At 37.2% G+C, this 24700-nt stretch overlaps 1 protein-coding gene across 1 annotated transcript in view; it reads left to right on the forward strand.

The window, feature by feature from the left end:
• The first annotated feature begins 88 nt into the window (after window positions 1-88).
• The window catches only part of NDC80 (NDC80 kinetochore complex component), a 40036-nt gene continuing 15424 nt past the window's right edge, over window positions 89-24700 (forward strand). The window contains exons 1-12 of the mRNA XM_070421563.1: window positions 89-189; window positions 952-1061; window positions 2918-2995; window positions 3919-4042; window positions 4134-4306; window positions 4991-5093; window positions 8636-8725; window positions 10812-10905; window positions 12321-12427; window positions 13168-13312; window positions 16488-16693; window positions 23358-23510. Of these exons, the coding sequence (XP_070277664.1) occupies window positions 961-1061; window positions 2918-2995; window positions 3919-4042; window positions 4134-4306; window positions 4991-5093; window positions 8636-8725; window positions 10812-10905; window positions 12321-12427; window positions 13168-13312; window positions 16488-16693; window positions 23358-23510 (1374 nt within the window). The 5' untranslated portion in view covers window positions 89-189; window positions 952-960. The remainder of the gene's footprint in view (window positions 190-951; window positions 1062-2917; window positions 2996-3918; window positions 4043-4133; window positions 4307-4990; window positions 5094-8635; window positions 8726-10811; window positions 10906-12320; window positions 12428-13167; window positions 13313-16487; window positions 16694-23357; window positions 23511-24700) is intronic.

Consider the following 24700-nt stretch of genomic DNA (forward strand, 5'->3'; position numbering starts at 1 on the left):
GCGAAAGAGATGCGCACGCGCGAGCACGGAACGTGATGACGTCAGCGTCCGCGGAGATTTTAAAATTCTAACGGCGCGAGTGGGTGGGCCCAGGCGCTGGTGTTTTGGCGGCTGCCCTCCTGTCCCGCAGGTTATCGCACGGTTTACGGAAATTTGATTTCTGAATCCGGTCAGAAAACTGGAAGAAAGGTGAGTAATGACTTTGGGGTTATTTCGTGGCGGCAGGGAGAAGGCGAGAGCGCCCACCACCGGAGGCCCTGCGGGGCGATGGTCTAGTGTGGGCTGTTGTGCTGCTGTGGGAAGCCTCGGGCCCCACTCTGCGAGGCGCTGGTGTCCGGGAGTCCAATCCATTTCTCCTGGCAGCGACTTCCCACGGGAAAGGGGGTGGCCTGGGGGCCGCTGATGGGGAGGAGAGAGGCAGGAGACCGGAAAGGGGGAAGAACTGAGGGGAGCCAGGGACAGGAGCCGCTTGGTGGGTTTGAGATAGGAGTGTAACAGCCTAGGGCCCGAGTACATACTTGGGGAAGTCTTCATCTCCATCCTCAGAGTACATTTCAAGTATTGATGGGGAGGGGGCCTATGGGTTAGAGTGGAAACATTGATTGATGGACGGATGAATGCAGAAGCATATGTTTAAAAAGAAATGCATGGGCAAACCAAGAAATTGAGAAGAAAAGAAAAAGTCTGAGAGGTTGTAAATGAAATTACAGCAGCCAGAGGCCGAGAGAAAAAAGCAGAACACTTAGCCTGCTGATAGCTGTTGACCAGCAGCTAACACAAGACGGCTCAGATGCATCTATGTTTGTGGGAATTTAGGATCAACTCCCTGGGAAAAGATTATTTTGAAGGAACAATGGAACTTGACTGCCTTTCTGTCTGAAGATAAAAGTGGGTGCTTCATAGTGCCACCTGGAAAGTTGTTGTTTTTTAATACTGAATTCATGAATGCAGGTGGTAAGCATGAAGCGCAGTTCAGTTTCTACCGGCGGTGCTGGCCGCCTCTCTATGCAGGAGTTAAGATCCCAAGACCTCAATAAACAAGGCCTCTACACCCCTCAGACGTAAGTATCTCATGCCTCATTGTCTTGGACAAAGCAATCTGTAAAGGTGATAAGAAAGCTGCACTATCAGTGATGTCCGATGAATCTTGTCTGTGGCCAGGGGCACCCGATTTTGGGTCAGTGACAGCAAAAAGTGGGCATATTACTAAGGTGTTGTGCCTTACCTCATTTGTTCCTTAAGGCTCCATGCCGTGTCTTTGGCCAGGCAACTGACATTCATTCCCTGTGCAGTAACTTTCAGCTTGCTGAGGTGTATTCAGCTAGCAAAGTTCTCCATCAAAGGTATTATTTGCAGCAAACGGTAAGCTGCAGTTAAGTAGCCGTCTACGGAACACCACTTCTCCAAACTGTTTTCTCAAGATGCGCTGGGAAAAAAGGTGTCCAAAAGAACTTGCTGTGGTAAACTAGTTTTACTCTATGAGTGATTTCCTTCCTACTAAGAAAAAGGCTATTCGTGAGCCCCTGTAGATCTGTATCAATCCTTCTCGAACACCAAGTGACAAGAAAGACATTCTGAAGTGCTCTAAAATGAAATGACATGCAGCTTACCGTGGCCTGAGAGCGTGAGAGACGGTTAGCCGTTCGTAGCCATGGGCCACCTATGACGAAAGATTGCTCGCATTTCTCTAAGTGGGAATTTAGGGTTAATTTCAAGATGGCTATTTCTGTGAATAGCCAACAGAGAATAGCCAGGTGCCTTAGAAGCCCAGGTGCCTCTCCACTTGTTAGTTACATACCAACTTTTCAGTCTGCCGCCCACAGCTAACCCAAAGGAGTGGATGCTTCTTCCTTGCTAACTCTGGACCCATCCCGAGCTGGCCCCACTTCAGCTTCCCCCACCCCTTTTGCCCATAGCTAATATAAATTCTTTCAGAATAGCTTACATCTCCCAGGACATCAGACATGTATTTTCATCTAGCCATGCTGCTGGCAGTTCAGACTTAATGCTCTAGAACAGTGATGGCGAACCTTTTGAGCTCGGAGTGTCAGCATTTTGAAAAACCCTAACTTAACTCTGGTGCCGTGTCACATATAGAAATTTTTTGATATTTGCAACCATAGTAAAACAAAGACTTATATTTTTGATATTTATTTTATATATTTAAATGCCATTTAACAAAGAAAAATCAACCAAAAAAATGAGTTCGCGTGTCACCTCTGACACGCCTGTCATAGGTTTCCCATCATTTGCCTAATAAATCCTTTTCAAAAAGACTTTCAGACGTAATTAACATATTTTGTTTAACATAAGGTACAAGTTTTATTTGCTAACTGTTCTTAAATTGCTTAGGTTTACATAGCATAAGCTGCAGCTACTTTTAGGAATTTGAAATATTTATGCATGGTTTTTCTTCTGAAGTCAGAAAAAACTTTTATACTGTTGCATATTACTTACGCCGAAAGATTTGTCTTGAATTGCACAGGAACTAAAAGGCTACCATTTTCAATGTTTTAGGTCTGTAATTTAGATAATGTATGTTAAGTGTAGCTGTGTTCTGATAGACTAGGCCTCAAAAAAATTTTTTTAATGTGGCTATCCTCCTATGATAGAAAATATTTTTAAGTTTTTTCTTTTCCTTTAATGTTGTTATCCGTAAATGTCTATATTTTAAGATAATTGAAATCATAATGTAGCTATCTTTTCTTCATAACATTTTAGCATTATAACTTATACTGTATTAGCCTATTCTCCTTATTGCAGTTATGATTGCTACTAAAAGTTTTCATAATTTTGAATTATTTTTATAGCTAATAGGAAACCTAATATGTTGTTTCTAACGTATTTCCAAAAGTTTCTTGAACTAATATTTTTTTATATTTATCTTAAAGAGTGTGTTTTCCTCCTTTTCTTAAAGCAAAGAAAAGCCATCCTTTGGAAAGTTGAATATGACCAAACCCACATCTGAAAGAAAAGTCTCTCTATTTGGTAAAAGGTAATGATATTTTTTACTAGTTCTACTGAAGGTATTCTTCAAGCCAAGGGTTGAACTAAATGCTCTCTGGATACAACAAATTAGATAGCATGGTCCCTTTCAAGAGAAAGTTTTAATCTAATTCTCTTCTGTTTCAAATGGTTATATCTGCTTTAAATGATGCAAAGAGATATATCAGCACAGTCAGACTACTGTTTTTTTGTTGATTTCACAGGGGATGGAGCAGGGAGAGAGAGAGAGAGAGAGAAAAGAGGGGATGGGAGAGAGAGAAAGATAGAAACATCAATGATGAGAGAGAATCATCAATCAGCTGCCTCCTGCACGCCCCCCACTGGGAATCAAGCCTGCAACCTGGGCATATGCCCTGACCAGGAATCGAATCGTGACCTCCTGGTTCATAGGTCGATGCTCAACCACTGAGCCACACCAACCGGGAAGACTACTATTATATAGTTATAAATGAATAGTTAATTTAAAATTCTATACCTAACTTTCAGATACTATGGAATCATAATATTTAAAGTTAGGAGGAACTGTTATCTAGTTAAACATTTTAGTCCCAGACTTCTTTATACACTTAAATATTAAGACTCCAAAAAGCTTTTATTTTGTGGGCTATATCTCTTGATATTAACCATATTAGAAATCAAAACTGAGAAAATTTTAAAATATGTATTAATTCAGTTTAAAATAAGAAGCCATTACATGTTAACATAAATAGCATCTGTTTATTTTAGTTTTTCATAAACAAAGCTGTTTTAATAAGAAGCACGTCCTTGTTTTCATCTCCGCCGAAAAAATTAAAGAATTGTTGAACTTTAATGTTTGATGCTGATGTTAAAGTTTAAAATCACCTTGAAAGAATTTAGATTTGACCACAGAAGAAAATAGTTTTGACTCTTTTTTTTTTTTAATGTTTACAGAACTAGTGGAACTGGATCCCGGAATAGTCAATTTGGTATATTTTCCTGTTCTGAAAAAATCAAGGACCCAAGACCACTTAATGACAAAGCATTCATTCAGCAGTGTATTCGACTACTCTGTGAGGTATTTTATCATTTTAAATAGCCTAAATTGTGAGCATTTCTAATAATTTTTCTATTATAAAATGTTTGACATTTCATAAAAATTATTGTAGTTCCTTACAGAAAATGGTTATGCATATAATGTATCCATGAAATCTCTACAAGCTCCTTCTGTTAAAGACTTCCTGAAGATCTTCACTTTTCTTTATGGCTTCCTGTGCCCTTCGTATGAATTGCCTGACACAAAGTTTGAAGAAGAGGTTCCAAGAATCTTTAAAGGGCTTGGGTTTGTATGTTATATTTCTTATTAGCCTAGACAGAATGTAAGAACACAGATAAGAATCAATCTCAATAAATTTATAAAGATTTTGAGTTAAGAGAAATAATATATTTTAAGATGGTCCCCGTGGGCAAAATATGTAGGATAACTTGAAAAACTATTTGAAGGTTATTACCTAAATACAGGTGACAGATCATAAGGCCCTTAGCTACTGAAGTGACAAGGAATAGGTAGGATGGGCTGGATACCACAGAAGCAATATAGAAGCAAAAAGGATAGGATTGAAGACCTGGTGAAAAAGGGGTGAGATGAAGTTAGAAAGCTGTGTAGAGTAAACACAGGGAAGAATGGATTTGAGGATGACAAGTTTGCATATGTGTGGTTGATTTGAGGTACATTTAGTTTGAGGGGATAGATGATCTTTTATGAGACAAATTCATATTGGTTGTAATTTGCATTCTGTAGCTTAGGGGATATATATATTCACAGTAATCTGCAGAAAAGAAACCAAAAAATACACAAAATCATCTGAGAGTAAGATGACAGGACAGAATCTCAACAATGATCTTCTAAACAACTCAAGACTATTGGTGTATATGTGGAAGTTTTTAAATATAATTTCTTGGTTAATTTAGACATTTTTATAAAATTAACTTATTAAGTTAGTTTATTTTTTCTAATTTCTCATAGGTATCCTTTTGCATTATCTAAAAGCTCCATGTATACAGTAGGGGCCCCTCATACATGGCCTCACATTGTGGCAGCCTTAGTTTGGCTAATCGACTGCATTAAGGTATTTGATTTCTCATTATAAAATGTATACATAGAAATTTTTTTTTCCTCAAGTTATTTCTTTTTCTCTCCTAATCTTGCTTTGCCAGTTATCTTAAAGTCTCCATCAGTTTTCAGTTTTCAAATGCTTGATTTTAAATTCTTCAAACTATTAATACATGATTCCAGAGGTGAGGAATAGGAAGTACTACATTTGCAAGGAGAGTCTTTGTTTTCATGAGCTTTTACAGCTCAAAAAAAAGTGAGTCAGTAGGAAATTATTTCCCCCAAAGCACTTATTATTTATTTATTTCTCTTTTTAAATTAAAATTCCTATTTATTGCAAAAAGTTTGGAAAAATACAGAAAAGCTTACACAGAAAGTGATATATCCACAACTCAAAGACAACTTAAAATACTTCCTTGAGATACAGTCTTAAAGTTACATTTTTGCTATGAAAATTATGTGTATTTTTTAAACTTTTTATGCATATTGACAAATTTCCCTTCAGAAAACTTGCACCAGTTAAAAGCTCCTCAACAATGTATGAACATACCAATTTTCCCATTCCATAGGCATTTGTGCTTTAAGATCTTTACCCATTAGGAAGGTGAAAAATAGCTTGTTTTAATATATATATTATTAAGCGATTATGTTTTGTATGATTTGTCATAATTTATTTGTGCATATTTTTGTCCTTTTTTGTATTTCATTATTTGCTCCTGCTATTAATTTGAACCCTTATTGAATTCATATATTAAGCTTATCAATGTTTTTAATAATTGACATGATAATTTTCATATTTGCATTTTTTGTTTTTAACACATTGTATGCGGGAAACGTATACTACCAGTCAACGTAAAACGTATAAATGCGTTTCCCGCATACAATGTGTTAAACTTGAACATTTTTCACATTATTACTGCCTATTTGTATCTTTTGCCTTTTTTTTTTTTACTGATTTGTAAGTGCCATCCTATAAAATAAAAGAGTAATATGCAAATAGATCCTAACAGCAGAATAACCAGGAATGACTGGTCACTATGACGTGCACTGACCACCAGGGGGCAGACACTCAACACAGGAGCTCCTCCCTGGTGGTCACTGTGCTTCCACAGGGGGAGCACTGCTCAGCCAGAAGCTGGCTCATGGCTGGCCAGCACAGTGGTGGCGGCAGGAGCTTCTCCCATCTCCGCGGCAGCACTAAGGATGTTCGACTAACAGCAGGTGGACATCTCCCGAAGGGCTCCCAGGCTGCCAGAGGGATGTCTGACTGCCAGCTTAGGCCCAATCACTTGGGGAGCAGGCCTACGCCATCAGTCGGACATCCCCCGATGGGTCCCAGAGTGCGAGAGGGCACAGGCCGGGCTGAGGGACCCCACCACCACCCCACGTCCCCACCCCCCGAGTGCACAAATTTTCATGCACCGGGCCTCTAGTTTTGTACATAAAAAATAATTAAATTGGAGAAATTAGTTATTATGTGTAGGATGCAAGTATTTTTTCCTCTTTCTCTTGATTTATATGCTGTATTTTGACTGTTCAGAGGTGTGAATTTTTATCTAGCCTCGTGCAGTTTTTTTTATAACTTCTTAGTTTCCTGCCCTACTTAGTGCTAGAATCCTTAAAACCAATATTGTCCCCCTAGCATTATTTTGCCCATCAGCTGGCTCTTAACTAAATGTAGTCAGGCACTGGGTGGATGGATTTTGACCCAGTATTCATTCTAGCATATTCAATACCCCCAATTGGAGTAGAAATCCAATACCATAGTCCTTTAATACAAGTCAAGTTTTATTGAACTTTATATATAGCATTTATATATCAATTTGTTTTTCCTCACTGATACCTATGGACATTGGATAACCATCTTTTTGCTCCCCCCACCAAGTAACCCTGTTGCCGCTAAAACACTTTACCCTTTTTTTTTTTTTTTTTTTTTTTTTTTTTTTTTTTTAAATATATTTTATTGATTTTTTACAGAGAGGAAGGGAGAGAGATAGAGAGTTAGAAACATCGATGAGAGAGAAACATCGATCAGCTGCCTCCTGCACATCTCCCACTGGGAATGTGCCTGCAACCAAGGTACATGCCCTTGACCGGAATCGAACCTGGGACCTTTCAGTCCGAAGGCTGATGCTCTATCCACTGAGCCAAACCGGTTTCGGCAACACTTTACCCTTTTTTGTCTAAGCAGTTGTCATGTGTTTGGAGATAGCATTTTCACATTGATTACAGGAGGTCATGGAATACCTATTGTGGCTTCTATTGAAAAGTGAGCTCCTAAGATGACTCTAAGTTTATTATAAAAGTCGAAATCTCCTTCCTATCTTGGTTTGCTTGAGGTAGTGAAACTCAACATTATAGCAATTTAAGAATCAGTGAGAGACTTCCCACTCAGGAATTCTGTATTGAGCCCTAGGGTAAGGAAATTTAATGAAATATTTTCAGTAGAAACCTCATTCTTCTTTTTACTTCTAATGCATAGCCCTTTTCTTAGAAGCTTAATGTTCATTATACTAGATATACATTTATATCTTTACATTTTCATAACAATTTCATTTAAATTTTCTTTTTTTTTCCTTTTAAAGGGTTATATATATATTTTTTAATATGTTTTTATTGATTTGAGAGGAAGGGAGAGAGATAGAAACATCAATGATGAGAAGCATCATCGATTGGCTGCCTTCTGCATGCCCCTACTGGGAATTGAGCCCATATCCCTGGCATGTGACTTGCCTGGAATCAAACCGTGACCTCCTGATTCATGGATCAATACAGTTCCTTTCAAGGTGCACGGATTCGTGCACTGGGCCCCCAGTAAAGTATAAACATCTGAATATTTTGCTATAAATTATTATCTGTAGTAATTTTTAAGCTTAAACAATTGTACTTTTGAAGATTTTATATTGTAAAATTCAATCTAAATTTCATATTTATACATACTGAAGGAGTCAGTAGATAACATTTGAGCACCAAAATTTGAGTTCATATAAAAGAGAAATAATTATTATTGGTTCACCTTTTATGTTTTGGATTCTCAGAGTTGTATTAAAATGTTTGTATGCCCTAGCTGGTTTCAGTCAGTGGATAGAGCGTTGGCTTGCAGACTGAAGGGTCCTGAGTTGTATTGTAGTCAGGGCACAAGCCCAGATTCAGGCTCGATCCCCAGTAGGGAGCGTGCAGAAGGCAGCTGATCAATGATTTTCTCTCATCATTGATGTTTCTAAGAAACTCTCTCTCCCTTTCCCTGCCTCTCTGAAATGAATAAAAATATATTTTTAAAAATGTCTGTGTATGCTTTCAATGGGTTAATAGTATAAACATCAGCGTATTTTTCTCTGTAGAATAGAACTAAATATGGAACCCATTCTTTTTTAATCCTATGGGATTTAGTTACTAAAATATAAAGGATTATAATTTAAGGTTCAATAAAATCTCTGAAGAGACTTTCAAGTGTGAGCAATGTAAATGCATCGAAAAATGACACTAAAAACTATTGACATAACATGAGAGCTGTGTGTTTTTCTTATAAACATAATATGTTGCTTGTGTACTGATTAGTTACATACTGCCATGAAAGAAAGCTCACCTTTATTTGATGATGGCCAGCCTTGGGGAGAAGAAACTGAAGATGGAATCATGTATAATAAGGTAACTGATTACTATAAATACCATTTTATAGTAATCAACTATAAAATGATATTATTAAATAAATGTGTACCTTGAAATTAATATGTTCTTTTGTAGAACTTGTCTTTTTACTTCCTGAAAAACTTCTAAAATGATTTTTAAATATTAGTCAATGGATTTACTCTTGGAATTATATTGTAACTTCCTGAAATTTATTAGGCACAGACAGTTGAAAATGTTAACTAAGTAAATGAAAAATACAAGGCAATTGGAATTAAATCATGACATGTTATTGTTAATTTATACATAATAACATTTCTTTTCCTCTCCTATCTCTTAGAACCAGGATTTCAATAAGGCAGCATTATTTTAGTATAATTCTTTGTCAATGCAAAGCATAATTGGTTGAATATTCAAATATTGCATGTGTGGTTTTTGTTTGTTTCTTTTGTGTTTGACTTTTCAGTTAGACATATTGCCACTTAGATCAGATTTACCACTTCCAAAAATAAACAGTCTAAATTGGTTCCCAAACCACAGTCTATTGGAGCCCAGAATGACTAGCCCCACCTTTTTTCCTAAAACAAACGAATTCATATATCCTAATGAGCAAATAACTAAGGAATAAATTTATAATGTTGACATTAAACATTAATGTCCCTTGCCATATGTAAAATACCTATCACCATGCAGGTCCCTAAAAAATATACATATACATTATCTGCTCTAATTCTTATCTTCACTTTTTGGAGCATTTTTCAAAAAAAGAAAGTGAAAATAACTTTAGATCCATCTTTTATTACTACCTATGAAACAGTTCAGTGATGCATCAACTGATTGATATGATATTGCCTTTTTTTTTTTTAACAAAGAATAATCATGCCCCTTTACTACTTCAACTATGGAGAAGCAGCTAGAAAGAAAATTCTCCTCTCAAGTTGCATATGTGTACTGGACTAGGTTTATTTGTACCTCAGTTTTCACCCAATTATAAGTTCAACACATATTAAATATTAATTTTTTTACATTTATTTTAAAGGTTAAACCAGTGAAAGTTACTCTTGCTATTTTAACTATTATTTCAGATGACAATATATGGAGAAGCACTTTGGTAACTATAAAGTGCAATTTTTAATTAGAGAATTATCAACTGTTTAACTTCACCAGATTCTGAGCCACAGCTTTGTGGATCTAGAAACGTGTTTTGTGTTTTTTAATCTGAAAAATCAAAATTGACCAAGCTTAAAGGAAACTGATTCATCCTCATTGAATTCACAAAAAAACTTATCTTAAGTAAACTGAAAATGTATTAGTTTACCATCAGTGATACACCTTTCCTGTTATAGGAATACTCACACTGCCTATTCAGAATACCCCTTTCATATCAGCCACGTAATGAAAAGGTTGCTTGTAAGCACAGAATCAGTGCAAAGGGAATTAGTTTGTCTTAAGGGATGTTTACGTCATCTAGACTATGGAAAATTCTGATCAGTCGTCCTTACCTCCTAACAAAGTATGCATCCTCCGTGACCAAAACAACTCATAAATGCAAAATACAGTGTTACTCTCTCTTGGATAAATATTAAGAATGATAGTATAATATTATTTAGATCTCTACTAATCATGCCGTTTTTAAACCTGAAGTTACAATGAAATTATAATCTTTATTAAGTTCTGGTTTTCACAACTAGATCTTGTCAGCTTAATTGGACTTATATGATTAATGATTCACTAAAATTTTTATAAAGTAGATTATCCCTGGTAAACAAGTTTGTGCATTTTATGTTGAATTGTATTTATTAACAAGCTTCCTTGTTTGACCTTCTCATATTCTGAAGGTATGGGTTTTTTTTACTGTTTACTATCACTTTTATCCAAATTTAAGTGTATTTTTCGTCCCCAGTATTAGAAATACATAGCAGACCAAGTCTGTGCGGCATTATTAATGACATAACCTAGGGTTGTGTCTCATTTATAGGAGTTCATATAGCTAATTAGTATTCTTGACTTTTTTTTAAAAACTCAAATTTAAACTTCCACTTAAAAAAGTGAAACAAAGTAAATAGAGAATCATGGTTTTGTTTTTAAAACTGCTTATCCTCATCAGTTGTTTTTGGACTACACCGTAAAATGCTATGAGAGCTTCATGACTGGTGCCGACAGCTTTGAGGAGATGAATGCAGAGTTGCAGTCAAAGCTGAGTAAGTAATCTCATTCCTAGCATACTTGCTTTTGGTCATTTATAGTTTAGCTTACCATACCCAATCCTATATAATAAAGATGTAATATGCAAATGGTCATTACGCAGTGAAGGGTAACAACCAATCGATCACGTCACGACCGGATCAGCAGGAGGGTGGGGCAGCGAGCTACAGGAGCGGGCAAGGCAGCAAGCTATGAGGAGGTGTGGGGGATCTACAGGAGGGCGGGGCAGCAGGCGGAGAGCTACAGGAGGGCGGCAGCGAGTTACTGGTGCACGGATTCATGTGCAGGACTACTAGTGTTTATATAAGCACTCACATTACATTCATTTGGATGCCTACTTATTTTTATCTTCATTGTTTCCTTGGTGAAAAGAAGTAGTAGTTGAGCAAAAAGAATACTGGTGTTGCTCCTCACTGGCTATGTGAACTTAACAAACTACTTGTTAAAGTTTTGCAAGATTAAATGGCCATGTGAATAAAGTATCAAACACACTACCAGAAGCACAGAAGATAATCAAGTGTTATCTCCCTTGAAGGATAATATTTCTGTGATATCTTTGCTTTACTATGTGAGAAATTAAAAGCATCAATTAGTCAAAAGACCTAAGGTTGCTTTCAGAATTGTGACAGAGAGTTAGTGGTCCATTATATTTCCAAAGAAAACTTTTTCCACTCAGCTATAACCTAATGACACTCAGTATGTACTAGCTAACTCTAAAATGTTCCAAAGGCATTATTTTACATTTTTGTTCCTTTTATTGAAATAGCCTTGTATATAAAATGCCAGAGTAGTAGTAAAATAGGTAAATTTGTGTAAAGCTATTCCTCCAAAGACAATAAAATCAATCAAAACAGGAGAATATTGCCTTGCCACTATTGCCATGAAAGGTGAAAGCAATTCCCTATGTTCTCATACTCCTGAAGAGTAAGCAGGATAATTTCACACGAGAAAGGGAGCAAGGTAAGTAATGTTTTAAAAAAGGAAAATTCATAGTGATCTAATACAAAAAGCATCTATTTAGTTCTTGGATACTTCTGTTTATAATTAGTTAATCAAATTTATTCAAACAGTATTTATTCTATACTTAACTATGTTCCAGCAACCATTTAGGCACTAAGGATACAGTGATGAATAAGTGATAAAAGTCCTACCCTAATGAGCTTAAATTCTTTTAGACTGTGAGACACTAATCAAATGAATAACTGTAAATCAATGGTGCTAAGTGCTATGCAGAAAAATAAAGCAGGATAAGGAGGCTGAGAGTGTAGTGGAGAAGGGAGAACAGTTTGCTGTCTGACAGAGAGTGGGTGTCCTTCACCGAAAGTGTTTTGTGAGAGCATTGGTGAAAACCTGAGGGACAATGTTCCAGGAAGATTTGAGATTTTATAAAGTTGTTGGTTTTTGTCTCCAGAGGATTTATTTAATGTAGATGCTTTCAAACTGGAATCATTAGCAGCAAAAAACAAAGCACTGAATGAACAGATCGCAAGATTGGAACAAGAAAGAGAAAAAGAACCGGTTAGTAAACATGCTTATCTTCAATAAACTTATATACTTACTTAGCTCTTTTGGACTCTGTGTCTCTTTATTGAATACCAGCTATTTATCAATTTTTTTAATAGATTACAAAATAAGCTTCTTAAAAGCTAAATATTTTTTATAGGACAGAACTCCCAACGAAAACACATTTCGTATCTCTGGAGCTTTGTTTTCCCTTGGGATCTATCAGTCTTGGACTAATGATGTTCAGAATATGATGAAAGAGTCTTACCTGTTTACTTAAGACCAAAAGATATTTTGAACCAGGTCCCCATATTATACACCTCTAGGAAGCACTATATAAGAGCCCTAATTTATTTTATTTTATTTTATTTTATTTTATTAGTTAGTGGAAAGGAAATAGTAATCAGAGTTTATATAATATAATGTATTCTAGGAACTTTCTAAAAACTGATAATATTCAGATACCTAATTTTACTTTGTGTATTATATTATTGAAACAGCTAGACTATTCTGTAAAATATCAGATTTTAAATGTTTGGCTTTTTCATTCTAGCTCTTGACTTTTTCTATCCCAAACTGACTTCTTGAAAAGTACACCTTAATTATGTAATAACAGTAAAGTCCCTTGACTTCCTCTAAAAATAAAACTCTATTTACCCTTCTCCATGATGAATTTAAGAAGTATTTCTTTACTTTCAAGGAAAGTATGGAATTATTGATGAGAATAACTAATTTAATGTTCTTTTCTTTTAAAGAATCGTTTAGAAACATTGAGAAAACTGAAAGCTTCCTTACAAGCAGATGTTCAAAAATATCAGGCATACATGAGCAATTTGGAGTCTCATTCAGCCATTCTTGACCAGAAATTGAATGGTCTCGATGAAGATATTTCTAGAATAGGTAAGCACAGCTAATACTAAAAGACATCATTCATATTGGGATGGAGACCTACATGGGATTTATCATATATAGAGACATCTTTGTCATCTTATCTTTTTTCCTTTAATGGTAAATAGCTAAAGCAGGCTACCAAGTTTTTTTGTTTGTGTTGGGTTTTTTGTTTGTTTGTTTATTAATCCTTACCTGAGGATATTTTTTCCATTGATTTTTTAGAGAGAATGGAAGGGGAGGGAGAAGAAGAGAGAGAAACATTGATGTAAGAGAGACACATTGGTTTGTTGCCTCCCACACGGCCCCAGTTGGGGCCGGGGATCAAACCTGCAATTCAGGAATCAAACCCGCAATGGGCAGATGCTCTAACCACTGAGTCACATCGACCAGGGCTGGCTTTCAAGTTTTCAGTGTTTTCTGAGGCTGCTGTAACAAATTACCACAAACTCAGTGGCTCGAAACAACAGAAAGTTATTCACTCACAGTTCTAAAGGCTAGAAGTTTGAAATCTGGCAGGACCAGCTTACCCCAAGGACTGTGGAGGGGAATCCATTCCTTGCTTCTTCCAGCATTCCTGTCCTTGTGGCTATGTCACTGCAATCTCTGCCTCCATTCTGACATTACTTGATCTGTATGTCTGTCCTCTTGTCTGTATTAGTTTCTCTTTGCTTCTATCCTTAAGGGCATTTTTTACAATATATTTTTATTGATTTTAGAGAGGAAGGGAGAGGGAGAGATAGAAACATCAATGATGAAAGAATCATTGATCAGCTGCCTTCTGCACGCCCCCCCTGAGGATTGAGCCACAACCCTGGCATGTGCCCCTGACTGGAATCAAACCTGGGACCCTTCTGTCCACAGGCCAATGCTGTGTCCACTGAGCCAAACCATTTAGGGCCTTAAGGGCATTTTTTATAGCATTTAGGGCCCACCTAGATAACCCAGTGTAATCTCTTCTCAAAATACTAAATTGCATCTGCAAAATCCCCTTTTCCAAATAAGGTAATGTTTACAAACTCCAGGGATTAGGACTTCATATCTTTGGGTGGCCATTATTCAACCTACTATACCTTCTAATATGTTTTTAGGCACCTGGCTTTTTGAAGCCATGAGGGACCTAACCTAAGAGCATATGCCGCCTGCATATAAATACTAGCATATTGTATTCCACGTTGTAATTAATTAGCCAGATTCTTAAATCACTGCTAGCCTCAGTGTGCTGTGATTATCTTATCCTCCATCACTACCGCCTAAACTACTCAACAGCTTAAGCTGACTGAAAATACAATGAAAAGAGGTAAGTACTATAATTCTTATGAATCAGGAGCCCAACTAAAGAAAGTTTGTTTATAGCCTGTGTGTTCCTAACTTTGTTTTCATAAACACATTGATCTTAATCATAAAACACTGAAAATGTTATTGTACTAGCACATGATTTGTCGAAACTTCTCTAGTGCCAGAAGCAGAACAAAGGAAGTTATCTACAAATCACAGGGCCATTGGACGACAGTTACAAAATAAAAAACTACTAGTGTATGAACCTACTATACTATTTTCCCAGGTGTTTGCCTGCTTCAGTTTATTCTTTTTGTATTTTACAGGTAGTGTCTGCCTCACATAGGAGTTATGTAGATTGTCTTTAGGATATTTGATATAACTCTTACCCTATGAAATATTGATCATCTGTTAAGGGTTATAATTAATGGTGTGATTGGCTAAGTAACTCAGATTGTATGTATTAGATTTGCTCGAAACCAACTCTTTGAATAGTTTACATTTGATCTCTAAGGTTTGTTCTCTATAGCAACAAGGAACCATGGACTACTTTTTTTTCCCCCTAATCACCATTTATCCCTCCATACCTCTTCCACCCTCCTCCTTCCCGCAGTCACCACACTGTTGTCCGTGTCCATGAGTTCTTTCTCTTTTTCATTTTCCTTTTAGCTCAAATTAATGGGGCCACCCCATTAGTTTCTTATTATAGCAATGTTTGTCATGCAGTTAAATCAATACTTTATAATATTAATATTCTATCTTCTTTATTGGTGTTTAATCAAGATAATTTTAATAATTCCTACTTTTTGGTTTGGGAATTTTTTTCCCCAATAACTGCAAAGTGAGAGAGAAGTACTTTAATCATTTGCAATTCCAGACTGATTTAGTTTGATACAATAATATGACAGCTGTTAACCTAAGATGATTTTATTCTTGATTATTTAAACTTTAACTTTCTTGATTATTTAAAGCCATTCATGGCCAAAAGTGAGTGAGACATATTTAAACTCTACAGATACTGTACATTACAGATTTTTGTGTGCAGACTCCTGTATAAAATTTTACTTAAGCCAACCATTAATTTATTATGAGCTCAGGTGCAGAGCTTCCCAGCAACAGTGCTACAAATAGATTATAACAAAACCATGCATGATCTTGATCCTCTCAGCCCTCAGGATGATCTCTCTTGGCCCCTTTGGTCATGAGCATCTTCATCCAATTATTCCAGCCTGCTTAAAAATGTTTTCATATTCTTTGCAAGTTATGAGTCACAGAAGGTTAGAAAACACTATTCTATATAACACCAAATATTTTTAATTTTATAACTTCTCTTCCTCCTTGCATAATCATTTGCTGTTTCTATGTCCCATATTTTCTTGGTACTGGATAATCATTCTGGATTACAAATTTTGGTAAATACTAATAGACAAAGCAAGAGCCTAATCACTATGGTTACTTAGTACCTGATGAAACCACTAAAATATCAGTGAAATAAGAGTAAACTGATCTATTTTAATAAAAATTTTTCTGTTTATGAAGAACTTACGGGTTTTCAAGCTTATTGCAGAGAATCGCATAAGAATGTTAATCGCATAGGAATTGAACATTAATAGACTGTCCCTCTTAGCTGTAACAGTTCTTAGTTGTAATCATTATACATGGGGTCATATTTTTTATGTAGCACTTTCTGAAAAACATGGCATGGCAATACGGAAATAAGGTTCACATAAAACTTTGTTTATTAAGAATGTTATTAACAAAGTGGGATCAAATAGAATTATCCAAATGAGAAAATTATACATGTACATAACTTGAAAATTTAAACACCTTAATCAACTCTACTAAATAATGGCATAATTTCTTTCTAGAAATTGAAAGAATTTAACAAATTTGTGTGTTTTTTATGCAGAACTAGAATGTGAAACAATGAAACAGGAGAATACTCGGCTACAGAATATTGTTGATAACCAAAAGTACTCAGTTGCAGACATTGAGAGAATAAATCATGAAAGAAATGAATTGCAGCAAACAATTAATAAATTAACCAAGGAATTAGAGGATGAACAGCAACAGTTGTGGAATGAGGAGTTAAAATATGCACGAGGCAAAGAAGCGGTAAGTCATAGCATTTCCAGATTGGTAGCTCACCAGAGCGGGCCTTTGTAAAGGTCTATCCTAATTCAGAACTGAATCCTATCTAATAAAAGAGAAACATGGTAATTAGCCGTAACTTCGCTACCCTTCCCATTGGCTAATCAGGGTGATATGCAAAATTAACTGTCTACCAAGATGGCGGCCGGCAGCCAGGCAGCTGAAGTGAACAGGGAGGCTTGCTTGCTCCAGTGATGGAGGAAGCCAAGGTTCCCTGCCTGCCTTGCCAGCCTGTGAGCTTGCTCTCTAAGAAACATTGTTGCAAATATAGAAGCAAAGCAAAACTCCAGAAACCTGCTTTCAGCAGTCAGAGCTGGAGCGAGCAGGACAGAAACAGTGTTACAATTATAGAACCCAAACAAACCCAGATCCCTGCTTTCAGCAGCCGAGGCCTCAAGCTAGAGCCAGCCTCAGAGCTAAAGCTGGCTCTCAGCTCCAGTGACAGCTATAAAAGGTAAATAAATCCCAGAATAAAAAAAGGAGAGGTTAGGAGCTTCAGTTGCCTGCCGGCCTGAAAACGGCCCTCAGCCCCTCACCCAGACTGGCCAGGCACCCCAGTGGGCACCCCCACCCTGAAGGGGGTGTGACCAGCTGCAAACAGCCATCATCCCCTCATCCAGGCTGCCAGGCACCCAAGCAGGACCCGCATCCTGATCCAGGACACCCTTCAGGGCAAACCAGCTAGCCCCGACCCGTGCACCAGGCCTCTATCCTATATAGTAAAAGGGTAACATGCCTCCCAGTACCGGGATCAGCAGAGCCTCGAGGCCTCCCGAACCTTGGATCAGCGGAGCCGCGAGGCCTCCCGAACCCGGGATCAGCGGAGCCGTGAGGCCTCCCGAATCTGGGATCAGCGGAGCCGCGAGGCCTCCTGGCACCGGGATCAGCGGAGCCACGAGGCCTCACTGCCCCAGTGTCAGGCGGAGCCACGAGGCCTCCGAGCACTGGGATCAGCAGAGCCTTGAGGCCTCCTGGCCCCTGGAGCAGCATGACGGGGCAGCGCCCAAACCCCCTGATCAGCCCTGCGGCTCTGTGGGTGACAGGGGGCAGGGCCACAACCTCCCTATCTGCCCTGCTCTGTTCGTGACAGGGGAAGGCACCCCAACCCCCTGATCGGCCCTGCTCTGTGCCTGATAGGGGGGAGCTCCCCAACCCCCCTGATTGGCCCTGCTCTGTGTGTGACAGGGGAAGGCGCCCCAACCCTCCCATGGGCCCTACTCTGTGTGTGATGGGGTAGAGCTGCAACCTCCCCATCGGCCCTGCCCTGAGTGTGACAGCAGCGGCGCCCCAGCCTCCTGATTGGCCCTGCTCTGTGGGTGACAGGGGGCTTTGCCCCAACCCCTTGATCTGCCCTGCTCTGTGTGTGACAGGGGTCGGTGCCCCAACTCCCCTATCAGCCCTACTCTGCGTGACAGGGGGGAGCTCCCCAACCCCCTGATCGGCCCTGCTCTGTGCATGACAGGGGGTGGCGCACCAACTCCCCAATCGGCCCTGCTCTGAGCCCAACCAGGGGCTGCACCTAGGGATTGGTCCTGCCCTCTGCCACCCGGGAGCAGGCCTAAGCCAGCAGGTCGTTATCTCCTGAGGGGTCCCAGACTGTGAGAGGGCACAAGTGGGGCTGAGGGACACCACCCCTTCCCCCCGCCACTGCACAAATTTTTGTGCACCGGGCCTCTAGTATATATATAAAAGGCTAATATGCTAAGTGTCCAACTGGTCACTGTGATGTGCGCTGACCACCAGGGGGCAGACGCTCAACGCAGGAGCTGCCGTGACACGCACTAGCCATTTACAGAGAAACGGCACTGTGGACCACCCCTGAGCAACACCCCACCAAATCACAGCCAACGCTGCTGAGACCCCATGGCGCAAAATGCAGCCCGCAGCTCAGCCCACCCCAGAAACAGTGGCTATAGACACCAGGTAATGACGTCACGTAGCAATGCCTGGCTTCCTCTCCTAGCAACTAGCCTCCTTAGAGTTTCTTCAGCCCAGGAACACTACTTGCTTTATAGCCAGGTCGAAACATTTTACACTGTAACGAAATGTCTGTGAAGTGTTTTCCCATGCCTCATCTCATTTGATCCTCACAGAAGCCCTGGAGTAGGTAGATAGGAGACTCGGAATCCTATTTTCTTTTCATTAGCTGGAAAACAGAGACTTGAAAGCTTAGAAACTTGACCTGATCTAAAAGAAGTAAGAAATGGTGGACCTTGTAAATGACTTCAGGTTTTCTCACTGCGCAGAATATAGTCAAACACTGTTGCAGTTAAATATTTTACCCTTTGTTCTCTCTTGCGTGATCTACAATAATAATCTTCGTGTTGATATTTACTGCTGTGTTGCTGACAATTACCTGAAAGAGAAGGTAGGGTGCTCCACTGGACTGGAAAAGTTAAGCTAACTCAGAAAGCAGGTCTAATTAAGTAAGTTTATCTATATATATAAAGCTCACACTGGCACCAATCGCTCGCATGTGTTTCCATCTGTCATTGTCAATCATGAATTTGGTTGACACTTCTATTATAGAGAAAGGGCAAATAGTGATATTAAAATATTTCTTCTAATTACTTTCCTTTCAATGTGCACGAATTCGTGCACTGGGCCACTAGTGTAGAATAAATTGGCTAAAGAGGTAAAAAATTTTTAGCATTGACATTTTACTAAAACACACTCATCCCTTTATGTCAATTCAGTAACTTGCCAATTTTTGTCAGTCAAATTAAGGTAGCCTTTATTGTCAAACAGTGAATCAAAAAATAAACAAAAAGGTTTCTCAGGCCATGAAAATAACTTTCTTAAATCCAATGCCTTTCATTCTAGAAGAGGATATGAGTCACCTCTTAATTTACCTATTCACTACTCAAGTAAACATTTATTTAACTAATGTGCTGTGTACCACTCATCATGCTGGGCCTAGAGGAAATAAAGATAAAAGGACATGTATTCTCTCCTCAAGAAACTTCTAATCTGGTTGATATTTTCTACCGTGGGACCAGACCTTTAATAGGCATTTACATAAGTAACTGAGTAAGCATATATTATACTTAACCCACATTTAGTGTGTATAGTGGGGAGATGGATAAGGTGGTTTTTAGAAAGGCTTCCTTGAAAAGATAGCACCTGAACTGAAATGGAAAGTTTAAGGAAGAGTTAGCATGGCAAGGGTAGGGGGGGAGTCAGCAAACAAAGGAGTTTATGGGAACACCACAGAGATTATAGCATGATGCATTCTGGTGTCCTAAGCATTTCATGTGGCTGGTGCTTAATAGCAAGGTACAGGGGCACGGCAACAGATGACACTCAAGAGGTAAGGCATGGACCAGACAGTAAAGATCCTTTTCATGTTTAGAAGTTGTTAGGACTTTATCCTGAAAACTCTAAAAAGCCTTTAAAATTTTTAAACTGATATGATCACAATTCAGAAAAATCTCAGTTTTGGTAATGTGAAAAATGGATTGGAAAGTAACAAAACAGATAAGGATCTGTGGCAGTAATGTGGTGAGAAATTACAAGCTGAATTTGGATAATGCAAGTGAAAATTCAAAGAAGTGGGTAGATTCTGACTAGATAGGAGATAGAGTGAAAAGGACCTGGTGGAAGAAAGGGGAATAGTCACAGTGTCTGGCTTGGGTGGTTAGCAAGCAGTAATACTACTCGGGAATGAAAGGAAAGTCACCAGTCAGGAATGGGGATGGTCTGCTGAACCTGTTGTGTTCATTGGGCATCTAAGTGAAAGTGTCTAATAGGCTGTTGCTATATGGATCTGGACAATCTGGCTTTGCAATGTAGATTCAGTAAAAATCAGTATACAGTAATATTGTGATGGAAACCAAAGAAGAATACATAGGTAGATAGAAATCTGAGAACACCATCTTGGAGTGGATAAGATTCTTTAAGAGAGGCCTAATAGGAAACTAAAGACTATCCAGAAAGGTCAAGAGAATAGAAGCTGAGAAAGGAAATATTCAGAAAGGACTTAGCATTGTCAGATGCAATAAGTCAGACAATTCAAAAGTTTGTCAGATTCACTAAATAGTGATCACTATCAAAACCAAATTATTTGACTTTATTTTAATTTTATAGGTAGTACATTATCATTTTAGCCAACATTGTTGAGAGTGGGCCTACTGACAATGTAAATTTCTAGACAATCTTTTATAAATATTCTATACTTCTGCTTTACATGGCTATATGCTATTTACTTTTTTACATGTAGCTGTCAGCATACATGGACTTTTAATGATTCAGCATTATCATGGACATGACACCAATGTATTCTTAAACAATATAATAAGTTAACAGGTTGACTTTAAAATGTCTAGGGACATTTTTCCTGTCAGTTCTACAGCAATCTTTTCTGCTATATACACTATTTGCATTCCTAAGAAAACTTATATAAAACTTATTTTTAAGGAAAGGAAAAGAAAGCATGTCTATAAATAGGCTTTTTTTTTCAGAGTTTCAGACTTGTTCTGAAGTTTTTTTACAGTAGTATTTTCAGTTACAGTGTTTGTTTATTGGTAGTTATAGTTCTAAAATTTAAATAGTTACTAAGAAAAAATGAATCTCTTATCTTTTGGTCCAAAAGAAATGACATTGTTTTATCCTATTCCAGCACTTTCCTTAATACAATATTTCTTATATATATTTATCACCATTGTTAAAATGAAAAAAAAAAAGAGCTCAAATGCAGCCATGTTTGCATATGGGGGCAATACTGCTTTTCATCCTGGTCACATTATAAAGTAGATTATAGGTATAATGCAAATTGTTTCTTAATAGGTGCATTATTAAAAATCTGAATTTTAACATCTACATATGTAATTCTTAATCAGGAATAGACAGTTCAGTATGAGGAATAAGCATTACCTCCCCTTTTTTGGCCCTGTTTCACTATACTTTTACTTTGCCTTAATCATCTATATTTCCTCATCCTCTTATTCCTCTAGGTAATCCCTGTCTTCATGTATTAAGGAGAAAAATATGCATTTATAAGTAGTCTGTGGAGGTGATCCCTAAAGTTTTTGAAACTAGAATTTGGTAAATATGTGTTTTAGCTCTGGATTTGCCGCCTTATGCCTGTGTCACTTTAATAGCTTCAGTTTCCTTATTTATAAAATGAAGTGTGGTTAGATTCGCTTGATGAATCTGAAATGACTTACTTCAACAGTTATTTATGAGTATGTTTTATCTCTTGAGTTCTATATGTGAAAGGGAAGTTAGGAATCTCTGGACTAAGTAAACTCTGAGTTTAACTAACTGAAACTAGCTGTACTAAAGGGAATGCTACTTTTGATTTGGAGGACCAAGCTGAAAGAAGAAAATTATCTGGGATAGGTAAGCAATGGCCTAATGAGCCAGAGTAGGGCCATCGACACTGAAGACAAAGCCCTTGAGTTGGATACTGGGTGAGAGAGTAAAGAATGTAAAAGTTCAATATAAATATTTTGTTCATCTTTTTTTTTTCTGGACTAATTTTTATTCTACATGCACCGCTAAGTGGGGGTAGCCTTCTGGAAATCTTTGTTGAGAAAGATATTGAGAGTGCATCTAGATTAATCAGAAAAGAGTTGATCAGTTTTCACTGTCTGAATTGGTTGTGGGAAGGAGAAAGTAGAGGCACATGTACCACATATTTGCTCTCCCTGCAGTTTGGCATGATAAAGTACATGGGTTTGTGAAAGCTGCTTTCATTAGATGAATAAAATGCTAGTGAAAAACAGAAGAAACTACCCCTAGTACCATTTAGTATAAGGACAAATAGACCTACATACATATCTTAGTGTCCTTAGAAAGCTACTATATAACAAATTGTAGTAGTTGAGATTATTTCCTTTCATAAAGAAGAAATCTTAAATTTAATAAGTAGAGCTAATAAATTTTTGGAAATGGCAAGTTATTTAAGTAAGTTCCAATGAGTGCTTTTGCCATTGCATTCTTTCACTCAAAGTATTCTTTTTTATAGATGGGTAACGGCAATGAGAATCAAAATATGTACTAAATGGAGGAAAAAATATGAAAATAAATTGCCTAAACTCTGCAGGTTCATTTCTTTAATCAAATATTAACTGTTTACTATATTGCTAAGTAGTATTTTAGAGTCTGGGGATTCAGCTGCTTTCATGGAGCTTATATTTGTTTGTGGTGATGAACAAATATATGTCACAGAAATGAAATCCTTGACAAAATATTGGCAAAATATTATCTTTTGTTTTCAATAGGTTGACTATGATGTATGTACCTAAGTTTGGTTTGCTTCATATTTTTTTCTTAATGTTTGCTCTATTTATTGGTTCTCTATGGGAGGGAAGGGGAATTTTCATTAATATCTCAATGTGGCTAGACTCTTATTTCAAACTACTTGTCAGATAAATGGAAGAGCAGTAGTATATTGCTTACTAATTATAGTCTTATAATTATCCTACAAATTTAGTGTGAATAAAATATTTTTATTTTTTGTATTTTAAAATTGCCACTTTTACAACTAAAAATACTACATTACTAAAATACTAAAAAAAATAGACAATATAATTTTGTGTAAAATTACAGAAATGCCAATTGAAAACCATTTGGAATGGGGCTGTTTGATTTTCTTTTAACATTTTTTGTTGTTCTCTTCTTACAGATTGAAACACAATTAGCAGAGTATCACAAGTTGGCTAGAAAATTAAAACTTATTCCTAAGGGTGCTGAGAATTCCAAAGGTTATGACTTTGAAATTAAGTTTTATCCTGAAGCTGGTGCCAACTGCCTTGTCAAATACAGAGCTCAAGTTTATGTAAGTAATCATAAGTATTTCAAAGATTTTCAGATACATGATTGCTATCTGGTTCATATGTCTATAAGTAAAAGTTTAAACTTCAACATGTCTATAATTCCAGACTAAAAATAAAGCACTGAAAATTTTTATCTTCTTGGTAGTGGAAATTTTTGCTATTGTACTTTACTCTTAAAACTATAATGCCTTTTCATCCTGTCTACCTATTTTATCTATTTATCTAGTAAAAAATTGTGCTTTATTAGAAGTCTTTACAAGGTATGGTAACAAGACCAGTTCTTCCCAGAATTGAGAGAAAAAGCATCCACAGAGCTGGTGAACCTGGAATGAATCTTAAAAGGTTTATGGGGTGGTCTGTGGAGAAGAGTTTCATATACAAGGAGACACATGAAAACATGAAGCATTAAGTGACTTCAGCAGTCAACAATGAGAAATCTGCAAATTTGCACCTAATTTGTTAAATATATCCAAGGATGTAATTTGGGGAAGAAAATTTTTAATTGCTCTATTGCAATTTCTCGGTTATTCACAAATTTCAGTACTCTAGTGCCCCCCCCCCCAAAAAATGTAAATTTTTAATACTTAATTTTTAAATAAAGAATTTCAATTCTAAATTTATGCATTTTTCCTTTGAGAATTTTTCATTCCTTCAGTAAGTTATTTAGTACAAGTGTTCCATATTAGCTAAGTGCTAGAAATAAAATACCCAGAAAGATACAGTTTCTAATTTCTCAGAGATTACAGTTTATTGGTAGATAGATTTTTATTAAGTAAAGCCACACTCATTTTCAATTTCAAAAGGTGCACCCCGTAAACATTTAGTCTTCTACTGAATTGTTTCTCAAACAATTGCTAGATGGGCACATAGGCAGGCAGGTAGGCAGGCAGCCAGGCAGATAGAATGTACTCACTGCTGCTTTGAGTAGTTTAACTTGACTAGTGTAAGAAAATAATTACCTGAATCAAATCAGAAAAGTCTATCCATTGCAAAAAGAATACATATGCTCAGAAAAGAAGGAAACATTTTTTATTTATCTGTAGTTTTACATAGAAATAGAATAATAAAAATAGAAATAGCATCAAGAAGGTACCATTCCAACTGTTTTAAGTAGTATTTGGAGAAAAGTTAAAGAGGACATTACATCTTTCAAAACAGAGCAGCCCAAATTAAAACTCACCAATAACTTCAA

This window comes from Myotis yumanensis, unplaced genomic scaffold (assembly GCF_028538775.1).
Source record: "Myotis yumanensis isolate MYYU_CA2020_CCGP unplaced genomic scaffold, mMyoYum1.0.hap1 SCAF_7, whole genome shotgun sequence".
Taxonomy (NCBI): domain Eukaryota; kingdom Metazoa; phylum Chordata; class Mammalia; order Chiroptera; family Vespertilionidae; genus Myotis; species Myotis yumanensis.